Source organism: Lepidochelys kempii, chromosome 6, assembly GCF_965140265.1.
Source record: "Lepidochelys kempii isolate rLepKem1 chromosome 6, rLepKem1.hap2, whole genome shotgun sequence".
Classification (NCBI taxonomy): domain Eukaryota; kingdom Metazoa; phylum Chordata; order Testudines; family Cheloniidae; genus Lepidochelys; species Lepidochelys kempii.
This window is the reverse complement of record NC_133261.1, coordinates 43,173,458-43,189,382: the sequence shown is the minus strand read 5'-3', so window position 1 is coordinate 43,189,382 and position 15,925 is coordinate 43,173,458. Positions and strand designations below refer to the sequence as shown.

At 39.4% G+C, this 15,925-nt stretch overlaps 1 protein-coding gene across 7 annotated transcripts in view; it reads right to left on the bottom strand.

Moving 5' to 3' along the window:
- The window catches only part of DCDC1 (doublecortin domain containing 1), a 420,020-nt gene that overhangs the window by 216,742 nt on the left and 187,353 nt on the right, over positions 1 to 15,925 (bottom strand). For all 7 annotated transcript variants that reach the window (XM_073347762.1, XM_073347765.1, XM_073347767.1 and 4 more), the window contains exon 10: positions 1,962 to 2,132. In XM_073347762.1, coding sequence (XP_073203863.1) covers positions 1,962 to 2,132 — 171 coding nt within the window. The remainder of the gene's footprint in view (positions 1 to 1,961; positions 2,133 to 15,925) is intronic.

The following is a 15,925-nucleotide window of genomic DNA, read 5'->3' as shown; positions in this document are numbered from 1 at the left end:
CACAGTGGCAATTAATTACAATTTCAAAATTAACCACCAAAATTAATTTGCTGTTTAGTGCAGCAAGTCCAAAAGCAAGTCCCATCAGACTCCTTAGGAATTTTAAAAGGTTAATTTTTGCTTATAAAAGCCTCAACATAATTTGTTTTCTAGAAAACCAGAATCTTACCATTTGTAACCATAAGGACTCATATATCCATGACACATGGACTATGTCCATCTGAGGAGTAAATCTTCACAGCCCTTTCTTAAGTTTTGAAACCATTCTTCTAGTTTTAAAAATGATATTTGCACATAGGGATCCAGTACCTTGAAACTGCAGTCCAACCAGTCCGAGCAGAATCAAGAGTACACGCTCATGATCCTTTGCTTCACATTACCAGTGATGAAACAGGAATTTAAAAAATAAACAAATTTTATGTGTCTAAAGTGGTTGCAGTGACCACAGTCAGTGTCCACAGGACTTCACTTATTTTAAGATGCAAGCCCTCATGGGACTCCTAACACTGTCACACTTTTATAAGGATAGCACTATATCTTCCAGTGTTATTTTTTGTGTAGATGTGTTTTTCTCAATGAATAGGGCTTTGTAAGCCAATTTGAAAGGAGAAGAAGCATGGATGATATCACCAGAGTTAGAATCATACAAGTGACCTCTCATCAGATGAAGGGAAAAACATTCCCTATGTTATATAAAGTGTTACGGAAATTACTTAAGCTAAATTGATCTAAAGCACTCAAACTGAAATAAGCGTTTGCACAAGGGAGTTGCACTGATTTATCTACATCAGTTGAAATTGTTCTAAACTGATTTAGTTAAATTGGTACAACCAGTGTGTGTAGACAGGGCCTAATTTATGTGAAGCTGCCTCAGAACATTCTGAATTTTCAACTAGAGTGCTGCAGAATCCTGGATCCAAAATTTAGGTTCAGCTTTCAATGGAGCACATAGGGCCTAGCCTACAGTACTTACAGAGAAGTAATACTGTAAATTCTGAGGTAACCCTGGTTCTGATTCATTTTTCCCTTGGACCAAAGTAGATCAGGAATCATTTTATAAAGGAGATTTAACTGGACTACACCTGATGTAAATGAATTGGGAATCAGGACACGTATCCATTTAGGAGGACAAATGGGGCATTTTTAAGGGTAATTGTTATATTTATATATGTAGGCTATGTATCATGTTTGAGCACCGAAAATGATGCCAAACCAATGGTCCTTTGCTGACATAGGCCCAATCCAAAAATTCAACAGAATTCAATAGAAAAACTCCCATTCATTTCAAAGGGCTTTGAAGCAAGGCTCATGGGTGCAGTCTGTACATCCCAGTGGAGATGATGCTGAGCAACAAAGGTCATGAGCTGTGGAAGTTCCCATCTAGCCATTTGCTGGGAGCACTGACCCAAGAGTAAGACTTTATTAGGATGGTTTTCTTTGGAGAAATTAGTTTTAACTATGGTTTGAAGCAATTATATTTAGCCTCTGTCAAGTCTGCTCTTCCACATTTGTTTATGCATTGTCATGACACCAGACATCTTCATGCAACTGCTGGAATGTGTAACAGCCATACTGGCATCACTAGGAAACATAAAAGAGCCCTCAAACTTTATGGAGCCTATTTTTTTAAAAAGGTTAATTTAAATGCATGAATGCTTTGATCCCTGCCCTTCACAGCTGGTTAGTGGAATACAATTGGCAACTAAATTCTAAATTTACAAACTTTCCTTTGTTGTTTATTTTAATTTCAATTATTGATTATTAGAGAACGGTGCCCTGGAAGAACTGTATTATAAGTAATGAAGAAACGGGAATCCTCATTTTGAATAACAGAAGTACTCAAGAACAACTATAATTCCCAATTCAAAGTAGGTATATTTGATATCAGTGTCTTAAAGACAAAGTGGGTTTTTTCTTTGTATCAGGATGGAAAATTGTGAAAGCTATTAAACTACACCCACCTTTAGCTGCAGGCCTTGTGGGAGAACCATGTTTGCTGGAAGACTTTTAATGTGTTGGTAGACATAAGAGGCACACCTCTCCTGCTCAGCTTGTAATTGTGGGGCAAGTTTTGAGAGGTGACCTTTGTAGCTCTTGATGGCCGCTTGCAATTCCTCAATCAGCTTGTTCACCTGAAGGGTTAAATTACAAGAGCTGTTAGCAAGAGGCTATTGTTGATGTCACACCTACAAGAATTTTCATCACAAACCTGAGGGAAAAGACAGCTTTTCAGTGCAAATTTTGAATGGAAGTATAGAATATATTTGATCTCTCTGTATACCTACCATTTGTGTCTGACAGAGAAAGACCACACAAGAAATATACACAACAGAGGTGATAGGTGAAACAAACATTTTTTTTCTGGTTATGGATGGCCACAAAGTTCATAAGTAGTTACAGATCCGTGATCATCTTTAATGAATGAAAATGTATCAATCATTCAAATCCCCACTTTTTAAAAATCTTTTCCATTCACAAACCGATTGGTTATAGTGCATAACATCACCAGTGATGCATAATGGATATAAATAAATTTATAATTCCAGAAGTATGGTTCTACTGGAATTACATCTGCTTGGATATATTTATTTACATGTTTTTTTCCAGATTCCATAGCAACATTTCTAAGATGTTTACATGTCTTTGATAGGAGGTGCTCATATTTTTATTTTAATGAGAACAGTGACTACATTCCTCATGACTCCACAAATCTGTAAAAGAGATGCTCTTCTTAGCCATGAGGTTTGAAAAAATTTCAAAGATGGCTTACCCATTTAGGGATAAAAATGATATTTGGGAGACACAATATTGGTGCTACAACTAGAGTTTAGACTTCATATCCTGGGAACTATTAGCAACAGCTGCCAATATAAAATATGTAACCACCAGCATCACAAATTTAAATCTAGCACATCTCCTTTCCAACATCCTGAGAGTTGAAATCAGCAAGGATGCTATTGCAGAGAGTTCCCAGATTTGAATTGAAAGGAGAATATTTACACTATGAGAGCTTTAGAATTATCCATCCGTTTGGTTCCAGAAACCCCAAATTTCAGGGTATTCATAGCATGCTACAAGGCTTCTCTCTTTATAGAGATAGTTTCATAATTAATCCTTAACATTTCGGTCCCAAATATGGAGCTATTTTTTAAAAGAGCATATACACGATTCATACTCATTTGGGGGTGTAATTATTATCACTACATGCCCATATGAGGTATTTTTGCACATGGTAGAACATACAGTTATGCATCTAACCATACTTAATAATTGCATTTTTCATATGCAATTGTGCACCTAACAATGAAAATCAGATCATGAATATCATTAGTTTTGTCAACCTTTAAGAGATGAGTAGGGTGGAGTGAGCATGGTAAGTAAAAGAATGATAGCTTTGTAGTGCATAGACAGACACTTTTCTTATTGTTCTATTTTATTCAATTTCTGTATAGATAGATCAAGAACACGACACAGGCAACTGATTTATATAAGGCTATACAGAAACTCATTTATACGTTTTAAAATGAGAACAAAGTTTCTGTGGCTGTGATACTACTAGATTAGAAACCTGAAATGTATTTGTAGGCTTTGTCAGAATTTTTCTGTGATATATTTAAGAGATTTGAAGATATTAACAAGAAAAAGTTTTGATTAAAATCACACAGAGAATATCCCTCTATTATTACTTTGCAAGACACACAGTACTATGGCATAAGACTTCAAAATTCCTGCATATTTAAAAAGAATATGGATATTGGTACATGGGACTAGATAACTGATTCATCCAATCCAGTATTCTGTCTCTGACGATAGCCAGTACTAGCTGTGTCAGATGAAAGAGGGGAAACTCTCCATAAAAAGCAAGTACAGAATAACCTGCTGTCATAAATATAAAGGGAAGGGTAAACCCCTTTAAAATCCCTCCTGGCCAGAGGAAAACTCCTCTCACCTGTAAAGGGTTAAGAAGCTAAAGGTAACCTCGCTGGCTCCTGACCAAAATGACCAATGAGGAGACAAGATACTTTCAAAAGCTGGAAGGAGGGAGAGAAACAAAGGGTCTCTGTCTGTCTATATGCTGCTTTTGTCGGGGATAGACCAGGAATGGAGTCTTAGAACTTTTAGTAAGTAATCTAGCTAGGTATGCGTTAGATTATGATTTCTTTAAATGGCTGAGAAAAGAATTGTGCTGAATAGAATAACTATTTCTGCCTGTGTATCTTTTTTGTAACTTAAGGTTTTGCCTAGAAGGATTCTCTATGTTTTGAATCTAATTACCCCATAAGGTATCTACCATCCTGATTTTACAGAGGGGATTTCTTTACTTCTATTTACTCCTATTTCTATTAAAAGTCTTCTTGTAAGAAAACTGAATGCTTTTTCATTGTTCTCAGATCCAAGGGTTTGGGTCTGTGGTCACCTATGCCAATTGGTGAGGCTTTTTATCCAACATTTCCCAGGAAAGGGGGGGGTGCAAGTGTTGGGAGGATTGTTCATTGTTCTTAAGATCCAAGGTCTGGGTCTGTAGTCACCTAGGCAAATTGGTGAGGCTTTTTACCAAACCTTGTCCAGGAAGTGGGGTGCAAGGTTTTGGGAAGTATTTTGGGGGGAAAAGATGTTTCCAAACAACTCTTCCCCAGTAACCAGTATTAGTCTGGTGGTGGTAGCGGCCAATCCAAGGACAAAGGGTGGAATATTTTGTACCTTGGGGAAGTTTTTGACCTAAGCTGGTAAAGATAAGCTTAGGAGGTTTTCATACAGGTCCCCACATCTTTACCCTAGCGTTCAGAGTGGGGGAGGAACCTTGACACCTGCAGACAGCAGAAGTTTCTTCTTAACCCTCATCAGTTAGTGGCTTAGGACATGAAGCATACTTTTTAATCAAACATGATACAACTGTGGATGTTCTCAGTGTTGGTATTTATATCTAATTCTCTTTTTAAATCCTACTGAGGTTATGTCTACACTGGAGAGTTTACAGCAGAACAGCTGTACTGATGCAGCTGTACGGCTGTAAGATCTCTCGTGTAGCCGGTCTATGCTGATGAAGAGAGCTCTCCCGTTGACATAATTAACCCACCCCCAATGAGTGGTGGTAGCTATGTCAGCAGGAGAATTTCTCCCAACGACATAGTACTGTGCACTCTACCACTTATGCCGGCATAATTTATGTCACTTAAGGGGTGGAATATTTACACTCCTGACATACGTTTTGTGGACATAAGTCGTAGTATAGACATAGCCTAACCTATTGGTCTCATTGATATATTGTACTAATGAATAAGTTAATTAAGTGCAGTTTAAAAAAAAGCACATCTTTTGATTGGTTTTATATTTGTTGCTTTTCAATTTTATCAAATGCCCTTTATTCTTGTAGTATTAGGAAAAAGTAGATAGAAGTTTCTGATCTACCTTCTCTGAGGAAGTGAGCTGTAGCTCACGAAAGCTCATGCTCTAATAAATTGGTTAGTCTCTAAGGTGCCACAAGTACTCCTTTTCTTCTCTACACTATTCATCATTTTTGTATTTTTATCATAGACCATCTTATTCTTCTCCTATCTAAACTACACAGTCCCAATCTTTTCAATCTTTCTTCAAAGAGAAATTGCTATAGGCTCCTAATCTTTTTTTGTCATCCATCTCTAAATCCTTTGTGTCAAGGTTCCTCCCCACTCTGAACTCTAGGGTACCTAGCTAGATTACTTACTAAAAGTTCTAAGACTCCATTCCTGGTCTATCCCCGACAAAGACAGACTATAGACAGACACACAGACCCTTTGTTTCTTTCCCTCCTCCCAGCTTTTGAAAGTATCTTGTCTCCTCATTGGTCATTTTGGTCAGGTGCCAGCGAGGTTACCTTTAGCTTCTTAACCCTTTACAGGTGAGAGGAGCTTTCCCCTGGCCAGGAGGGATTTCAAAGGGGTTTACCCTTCCCTTTATATTTATGACACCTTGTATTTCTGTTATAACTTTTATCATACAGGTGAACAGAATAAATTACAATGCTCCAGGTGAGAGAGATTGGAATGGCATTACAATATTTTTAGTATTATTTTCTATCCCATCTTTATATATATATGTTTGCGTTTTTGGCTGTCAATGCATAACAAAAAGGTTTTTCTTCAACTGTCCGTAGTGATCCCCAGATCTTTTCCCTGAGTGGCAACAGCCATTGTCTGGGTATACCGTAAGAAGGACAGGAGACTTGTTATGGGTTTTAATCAGGCTGCAACTTTATTATATAGATGTCTGCGACTACCCGGCAGATAAAATGTACAGTGCAGACAAATTCATGCTTATTTAAATTAATTCTCTGGGTCTTTCACCAGCCCCCCTTTGTTTAATCCATGCTTATTCAACTCACTTTTCCAGGGCTTTCACCAGCCCCCCTTTGTTTCCACCCAGGTCCCCCAGCCAACCCATGGCTTGGACCTTATCATCCACCAGCCTTGTGAGAAGGTTTAGGAGGGCTATGAGAACAGAGGGGGTTGGCTCCCTGCCGTGCCAGTCACAGGAATCCCCAGAACTCCCGTGCTGTTCCTTTATCCAGGACCTCCTTTTAAGTCCTTTACCAGGCCATTTATCTGGTCACTGGCTGCTCTCCCTTTGGAGTACCTGCACTGAACATCCGCCATAAGGAGGCACCAGCCATTTGCTTGGCTACCTCCTCCCCCAACCCTGCAGGGTTCCCAGACATCTGCAAATGCCCTCTTGGCTAGCAGCCCTACTGGAGAGAAAGAACCCACTGTCCGATCTGTGATCGTCAAGGGGCACCAGCAGCTGCATTATTCTTGACTTGGAACAGCCACCCTTAACAGAGGGCCGCATAAGTGACCCATTTTTTTGATCCTTGAATTGACAGGACTCCTTAAAACAAAACAAAATAAACAATTTGTAAGCTGGAGCCAATAATGTGCATTCTGCCAATCACAGGACATTCCGAGGTTCGAGAGAACCCGTGGCCTACATAATTTGGCAAACTGGAAATGAGACAAGGCGTCTTTTATGCCATTATCCATGCCTGGCATGTGCTTGGAAGAAAAAACAGATGTTGAAGGTTAAGCATTGGAGAACAAATGCCCTTACCAACTTTCCAATCCTGTGCGATTTGGAAGTTTGGTGATTGATAACTTGTACCACTGCCATGTTATTGCGCCAGAGGCACACCTTTATATTAGCCCCAAATTAATAACCATTTATAATCACACAATGATACCTCACTAAATTGAGTTAGAAAACTTTTCCACACCGACAAGTCTTAATACATCTGTGTAGTGACTTGTATGTAATTGTGTGGTCTGGCTATGCCAGGTGTTGCTGCTGCCAGCCGGGCACAAAAACGCCCGCCCGGGACAACAACCCTGCAAACAAAGTTCAGCTCAAAGCCCAGGTAGGTTAATGTAGTGGAAGGGTTTTTGTTTGTTTAACCCAACTATTTAGCCAGGCCCTGAAATGTGCCCAACAGGTGAAAACAGTCATTTGACCCAGCTTGCCCTGCGAACAAAATTATGCAAATAATGCACTATTTGGTTTAGTTTCACTGACCGCACCACTGCCCAGTGCAACATTGTACTGAAAATTTTTGAAAGACTTCACAGGATACTGAAGAGCCTATAGGCATAGCCTTGTGGAAATAAAATTGCTGGCGGCAGGCATCTTGCAAACATGCCTGTATTTACAGGGGTTGCGGAAATGACCACCATTATTAAATGCCCAGCAAATACTATTACGGGCCCAGTGCCCCTTTTGAGCTTGTTGAGGTATGAACGAACCCCTACCAACCTTGGTGTTATGCCCTTGAACCACAGTGTGTGATGTTACCTTATTCAAGTTTGTGTTGCTGCCCTTAATGAAAACTGTTTATAACATGCCTCCAAACATATTGGGTGCCCGCCTAATTATAGTCGTATAATTAACAAAAGCCAGGCTGCTGTCTGGGTAGGCCTGTACCATAACACCCGCCTAGATGACGAGGGCAGCCTCCCAAATTTTTTCGTGTTCTAGATACTGTTGGCCTCTTGGCCAGTTGGCTGTTTTGCTTGCCTTGTCCATGTTTACTGTCTGTGAACACCTTCCTGTGCCATAGGGATATTACATGCACAAATTTGCCTATGAGTGAATTATATTTAGTTGTACTGAGTAGGTGAACTCCTTTCAGGTAAGCTACCCCGGCATAACTGTACTGAGGACTGCATGTAGGGAATTCTGCAGAGCCCTGCTCCCGCATAGGCCCCCCGGAAGTGTCTACTCTGTCCCCTGCGGTTACGTGCCCTGATGGCCGATGATTTGTCATGTGCCCTTCCCTGTCTTGCTGCTGAAACTTGAGCCCATGCTGGGCCTACCCTGTCACCCTGTGCAGACCCCTCACATCTAGCTGCCTGAAGCTGCTGTTGTAAATGCAAATTAGCTTCCAGCAGCTGTGTAATACTGTCATTGCCCCCCATTGAAGGTACCACCCCTAGGTGGGTCTGCCCAGGATTCTCAACCTTCCACTTCTGGGCCCAGAGTATTTAATACCCCAATCGGCTGACTCCTGTTCCCCTTAGGTGAACTCCCTGAGTGACTGGTTGAGCACGGTCCCTGCACCTAGCTGTGGACCCTGCAACTGCCACCCTCTGCCAGGCTGGAAGGCTGAATACCACCTCTGCCACCCATTTCCCCAACCTCTGTGTGGTTTAGATTATACTCACCCTCAGGATCAGCATTACCGCCATCCCTTGTGTTAGGTGGAAGAAAACATCCTGTTTTTAGGTGACCTTGTGCCCTTTGAAGCATTGTAATGCCTTCTCCGTGTCTCTGGAATCATGCTATTTCCAATACTGTTTGCTGCTTTTGTGGAGCCATGCTTTCTTGGGGCCATGCTGCTTCCACGTGGTACTGCAGCAAGCCTTAGAGCCTTAGCCTGTTCCTGTTCTGCCCAGCCTGTTGTTGGCTTCCTCGCTGCTGGGACATAGAGACTTGCCCCACCCAGGTTTCGTACCTTTATTCACATTCCTGGGGGAAAGCGGGCTGGGGGGACGGGGGGGAGAGTCATCGCTGCAAAGCACCTTTTGCAGCAGTTTCTGACCTTCCTCCCTCTCCTCCTCCCCCCCCCCCACCACAACCAACCACAAAGCAGAGCTGCCTTCTTTGGGTAAGCCCAGTCAAATTTTTCCCCACCTTTAGTTGTGGTGCAGTCATTTTTAGAATCCAGCAATGTGGATGAATAGTGCAAATTGTTCCCTCCAATGTGCATTATATTATGTTTGACAACAATGGATTTCATCTGTCATCATGTAACAATTTACCCAGCTTTGTTAGGTCTCTCTGAAGATACTATACTCTCCACTCTTAACTAGCTTAAATGATTTTGTTTCATCTGAAAATTTTCCCACTTTACTGTTTGCATCTTTTCCAGATGATTAATAAATAAAGTAAATAACATCAAACATAATACAGAGTCTGAAGGCACTGTTCTTGTTAACCTTTTGACATGTTGAAAACTGACCATTTCCCCCCCTATTCTTTGTTTTCTGTTTCTTAGGCAGTTTTTTGTAAGTTTTTTAAAAAAACAGAAGATAACATTTTTAGGTGGTTTTAAATCTTAAAGATGCATTTTAAGATTCTGCACAGCTCATTGCAGGATGTGGAAGTCTGATAGTAGATCTAACTCAGCCAAATTATTTAGTTGACTTTCCTACTGAAATGGTATTGGGTTATATAATGTAAATGTTACTTAGGGTGAGGACTGTTAGAATGCTTTCTAACAAATGTGTTCCAATGCTATATTTTCACGGTTACCCTGATATCATCAAAACCCTTTAATGTGTATAGAGCCTGACATTTCAGAGTCACCTATGAAGTAGATTCTCTTCATATGCCATATGTAGAAATCCACTTTTACATACAATTTTTTAAAATAACTTATTAAAATAATAGTCTGAAAATGCTCAAGCTGTTAATTTAACTTGATGACTCAATTGGGAGTTTTGATGGTGGAAATATTTCAGGATTTGGCCATCCGCTGTTATCAGAAAAATAAATACCCATAATTCTTTTGTGGGAAATTTTAGGATGTTTCTTCAGATAAACTTTATATACATTTTAGTACCAGGAAATTTTTACAGAAGTTCCTTTTGTTGTTAGGTAACAGGCTATCCCAAAAGGTAACCCTACATGTGACCTAGGAGAGTTATATTAAAATCTAGTAATACAATACCCCTGAACTATTTTACATAGTAAGAATTTTTTTTCAATTCCCAGATGTTGCTAAAAAGAGGGGGTGGGAGTGGGGGAGAGAAAGACCTGTAAAATTCTTCATCATGAATCTTTTTTTCTGCAAATCCCTTTTTCCCCCTTTTCAAAAGCAATTCTGAATAGAGGTAAAAGAAGACAAAACTTGACCTTTTGTGATCCCAGCATTAATAGGTCTGTTCATAATTCAAACTGTGTGTGTGTGGAAGCATCCATGTGGAAACATGCAGGCCTGAGAGACATAAAGCCTGTCCCTTTAAACATTATCTGACCCTATGAGTCCTCTTCACAAAAGAAGGCTTACGTACGCGTAAGTTGAAAAAAATGCACACTCTCATTGTGCTGCAGAAAGCCTACACATTTTACTCCTCATTCTCCAGGAAAACTCAACAAGGAAGTGACACTAGTACAGGATTTGGGTGGGTCTATGGTAAGTGAGCAGATTGCTTCAAGAAAAAGCGTATGGAAATAGGGAAACCACCTATTTCTTCTATTAAAAATATAGGGTCAGGTCCTCGGTTGATGTAAATCAGTGTAGCTGCACTGACTTCAGTTGAGCTGTGCTGACTTACACCAGTTGAGGATTTGATCCACTATGTACTGCAGCCTTGCAAAATTCAACTCAGTGAAGGAAAGTAATCTTTTCTGGTGCAATAATCAAGATATTTCCGCCCCTCCTGTTAGCTGAAATCATCATGATGAAGGGTGCATGTGTAGGTTTTTGAGCCTAGGTTTGTAAATGTTCATGATACTTTGCAAAGCTCCTATATTGGATATACTCATACAGAATATGCAGGTTTTATTCATACCTCTAAATCATATACTTTATACCTTTAAATTTAAAGGTGCTCCTGTGAAGTCAGAACAAAAAAACTGTAAGCTTTATTTTTATTATAAACGTATATAAAAGTCCTCTTATTATTTATACCGCCTCCTGTTTCTCCTGTTCTCCTTAATATTAATGTAAGGTGAAATGCTATACGACTCACAGTCCACATGTTATCAGGGAGTGCTCTGAGCTACTTCGCACTGAACCTGTCAATTGAAATCCCCACAAAGGGTAGAAGACAGACAAAAATAGCAATATGAGCTTAGATTTAACAGACCAAGTCTTCAGCTGAGCCAAGCTCTGACGACTTCAGTGGATCTATACTATCTAAGGGTCTGGGTCCAGCATCCTTAATGTGTTTCTAAACTAGGTCTGAAAAGTGCCCTTAAGTATTATAAAGGAATTGTTATTTTTTACAATCTAAGGATCCAATTCTGCAAAGTACCAAGCACCTTGAAGTTGTCCGTATCTCAGCTCCCACTAAAATCCGTTGGAGATAAAGGCCAGATTTTTAAAGGTATTTAGGCACGGAAAGATAAAGATAGGAGTCAAGTAAGCTATCACTTCTGAAAGGTGCCTATCTGCATCATCAGGCACATAAATACTTTTCATAATCTAGCCCTAGATAATCAGCCCCTTTCAGAATCACGCCCCACAAGAGATGTGTTAGAAAAAAAGGATGTTGGGAAGCAACAATAGTAAGGAAAGAGATGGAAGATTTATAGTATTGAAAATATTTTTGTTTCAAAGTGATACAATTTAAAATAAATATGTATCAATTAATATAGAATTATAATTAAGTCCCTAAGGAATATATGGTATTCAAATGAGTATCAAATAACTTTAAAGCTACTCTATAGTGATCTTATGTAATATTGATAATTCCATCAGTCTAGGACTGCTTCTTATTGACTGGATTATCTAAATTCCAAGTTTCCATAAACAGCTGCCTTAGACAAATCCCCGGTATCAGATAGTCAGAAAAACAAACAAACCACAAATGAAGAACTCTGAAGGAGGACAAAACAGAAACTGATAGGACAGGGGAAATTACAGAACCAAAATGGAGAAGGCTAGCATGTACATGGAGGAAAGACCTGAATAACATAACAAGACAGCCATTGGACTGTAACCCACCAAGCAAGGATAATATGGATGCAAACAACAGAAGCAGAATGGAAAGTTATCAAAATGATATGGGAAGTAGCTAAGACTGCAGTAGGCAACCAGCAGAGATGGGATGCAGTGGTGAAGACCTGTGTTCTGCATGGAATAGAGAGGCATGAGACGGAGAACCTAGGACTGATTTGCTTAAAAAAAACCCAAAAGACAAAGCACATTGACCTAGATTCTCTGGTTTGGGGAAGCTGTGCTTGTTGCAGGTCTGCCGGGGAGAGCAGGAGAAAAGGCACCTTTAAGCCACTTCTGATTGTGTCCAGAGACTGTTCCAGAAATCAAAATACAGCTGAAGCAGATGGGTACACTGGACTCATCCCCTTTCCTACACCAGGAGTTAGGGAAAAGGACGGTATAGAGTCTCTTTAGTGGCCTATATCACTTAGGTACTCTTCATGTGGGGAGATTATTTTTTTGTCTCTCTTACATGGCAAAGATTTGTAAACCTGTTAAAACTTACTTAATACATGTTTAACGTACACAGACACCCTCCTGACCTCCCTCCAGCTGGAGCAGAATAGAAAATCTGATTAATTGTTTCATATTATTTTCCATCCTTAAATAACATCCAACTGATTTTCACATGTGTAGTTTGAATGTAAATTTTTAGTGTCTGGAAATGAACTCTGTAACGTATACCTATTCTCCTATAATTAAAAAGTATGTGTGATTTAGACAAATATCTATATCAACTTTGTGTTTCCTTTTATTGTCATGTGCTTTCAACGTATCAAAGAAAACCACAGGCTTGTAAGAGAAATTTCTAGGTAGCATTTTTGTGAAGGAGCAGTAAATTCTGTTTGTCTTGGGTGATTAGAATTAAGAAATTGGTTGGTTCCTCAGGATCATTTCTAATAAGGGATGAGACTATAAATATTTTGTCATTCAGTGCATGCCTTTCAGCAGGCAGAGATAGAGTTAGTATGTCCACAGAAATTTATTTAACTCCAGAGGAAGCTGCTGGTTCAATCTCCAGAGATAGTCCTAGGACTTTTGCTTAAGTAAGAAATTTAGGATTGGGGCCAATACATACAGTATATTAAATTGGTTGGTTATAGATTAGAAAAAAAGCAATAGTACAAATGGTGAGGAATCAAAAATGAGCACGCAAGAAGAGAATAACTATAGAAAATGAGACATCATGTATAGATTACTGAAAGGAAAAATAAACATCGGTTATACAATTATAAATAACTTTTTAACTTCTACAGTACTTTAAACTTTAAGATGCTTATATGTTCTTTTACTGATGCTCTTACAAAATTTATAGATTCATAATCTTCTATCTGAAAGAATAACGTTTTTTTTTTCAATCCAGGAATCTACATGGAAATCGTGTTCCACTATTGCCTAACACCAATTTTGTATTATTATTTCATTTATAGATTATGCTGTCAATTTCACGGCATGAATCTTTGTGAGAAAAAGGCTAGATTTATTAGTTCTTCATTACAATATTTCCTGCAGTATCTTATGATTAGCTCACTATGTCTTGACATTGTAAACTACACTTTTTCCCTGGAAACAAAGAATTTTATTAACATTTTCTTTAGAGTGGCGACATAATTTAAATAAATGGAAAAAGAGGTAGCTGAATTCTGTGGTGGATGATAAAATATTCAGCTACAGTGAAAAGACTCATTTAAATGTTGACTTGAATGGTAAAAGGAATTCTGTATTATAAAATGTATTGAGAAATGTGTTAAGAAAATTTAACACAGGATATGACTGCACTGTAATCATGGGGTGAGACTGCAGCTTGAGTAGAGACCCCCAAGCTAAAGCTGCAGCAGCACATGCTTTGGCATGGTCTAGTCACCCGAGCAATTACCCTGGGTTCCGAGAGGGCTTGTATAACCTTTGCTGAAGCCTGTATGTCATGACTTCACTGCTCCAGAACCTGAGCTAGCTAGATTAAAGCTAGCTCAGATATGTCTACTTGACCTGCAATCATACACTGCATAATCATACTGTTTGCAGTGTAGACATATTCCAAGACTGCTGGAAAATTGCAGAACTTGGTACACACAATGAGGTATCAAACCTATCATTTAAATCAGCTTCTGTTCCAAATGACTGGAGGGTAGCTAATGTGATGCCAGTTTTTAAAAAGGGCTCCAGAGGTGACCCTGGCAACTAGAGGCCTGTAAGCCTCACTTCAGTACCAGGCAATTTGGTTGAAACTATCATAAAGAACAAAATTGTCAGACACATACATGAACATAATTTGTTGGGAAATAGTCAACATGGTTTTTGTAAAGGGAAATCATGCCTCACCAATCTACTAGAATTCTTTGAGGAGGTCAACAAGCATGTGGACAAAGGAGATCCAGTGGATACAGTGTATTCAGTTTTTCAGAAAGCCTCTCACATGGTCCCTTACCAAAGGCAAAATAAGCAGTCCTGGGATAAAAGGGAAGATTCTCTCATGGATTGGTAACTGGTTAAAAGATAGGAAACAAAGGGTAGGAATAAGTGGTCAGTTTTCAGAATGGAGAGAGGGAAATAGTGGTGTCCCCCAGGAATCTGTACTGGGCTAAGTCCTATTTAACTTATTTGTAAAAGATCTGGAAAAAGGGATAAACAGTGAGATGGCAAAATTTGCAGATGATACAAAACTACTCAAGATAGTTAAGTCCTAGGCAGACTGCAAAGAGCTACAAAATGATCAACAAAATTTAATGTTGATAAATGCAAAGTCATGCACATTGGAAAACATAATCCTAACTATACATACACAATGACGGTGTCTAAATTAGCTGTTACCACTCACGAAAGAGATCTTGGAGTCATTGTGGATAGTTCTCTGAAAACATCCACTCAATGTGCAGCAGCAGTCAAAAAAGCAAACAGAATGTTGGGAATCAAGAAAGGGACAGATAATAAGACAGAAAATATCATATTGCCTCTATATAAATCCATGGTATGCCCACACCTTGAATACTGTGTGCAGATGTGGTCGCCCCAACTCAAAAAAGATATATTGGAACTGAAAAAGGTTCAGAAAAGGGCAACAAAAATGATTAGGGGTATAGAACAGCTTCCGTATGAGGAGAGATTAATAAGACTGGGACTTTTCAGCTTGGAAAAGAGGCGACTAAAGGGGGATATGATAGAGGTCTATAAAATCATGAGTGGTATAGAGAAAGTAAATAAGGAAGTGTTATTTATTCCTTCTCATAATACAAGAACAAGGGGCCACCAAATGAAATTAATAGGTAGCAGGTTTAAAACAAACACAAGGAAGTATTTTTTCATGCAACGCACTGTCAACCTCTGGAACTCCTTGCCAGAGGGTGTTGTGAAGGCCAGTACTACAATGGGGTTCAAAAAGGAGCTAGATAGATTCATGGAAGATAGGTCCACCAATGGCTATTAGTCAGGATGGGCAGGAATAGTGTCCCTAGCCTCTGTTTGCCAGAAGCTGGGATTGGGTGACAGGGCATGGATCACTTGATGATAACCTGTCTGTTCATTCCCTTTGGGGCACCTGCCATTGGCCACTGTGAGAGGACAGGATACTGGGTTTGATAGACCTTTGGTCTGACCCAGCATGGCCGTTCTTATGTTCTTATGTAAATTTATAATTGAATACATGAGGCTTGCCCTTTCTGCTTGCGTAGGATCCCAGTGAGGTCGATGGGCATTCATGTACATACAAGGGTCTGCCCTCATGCATCCAATTACAGG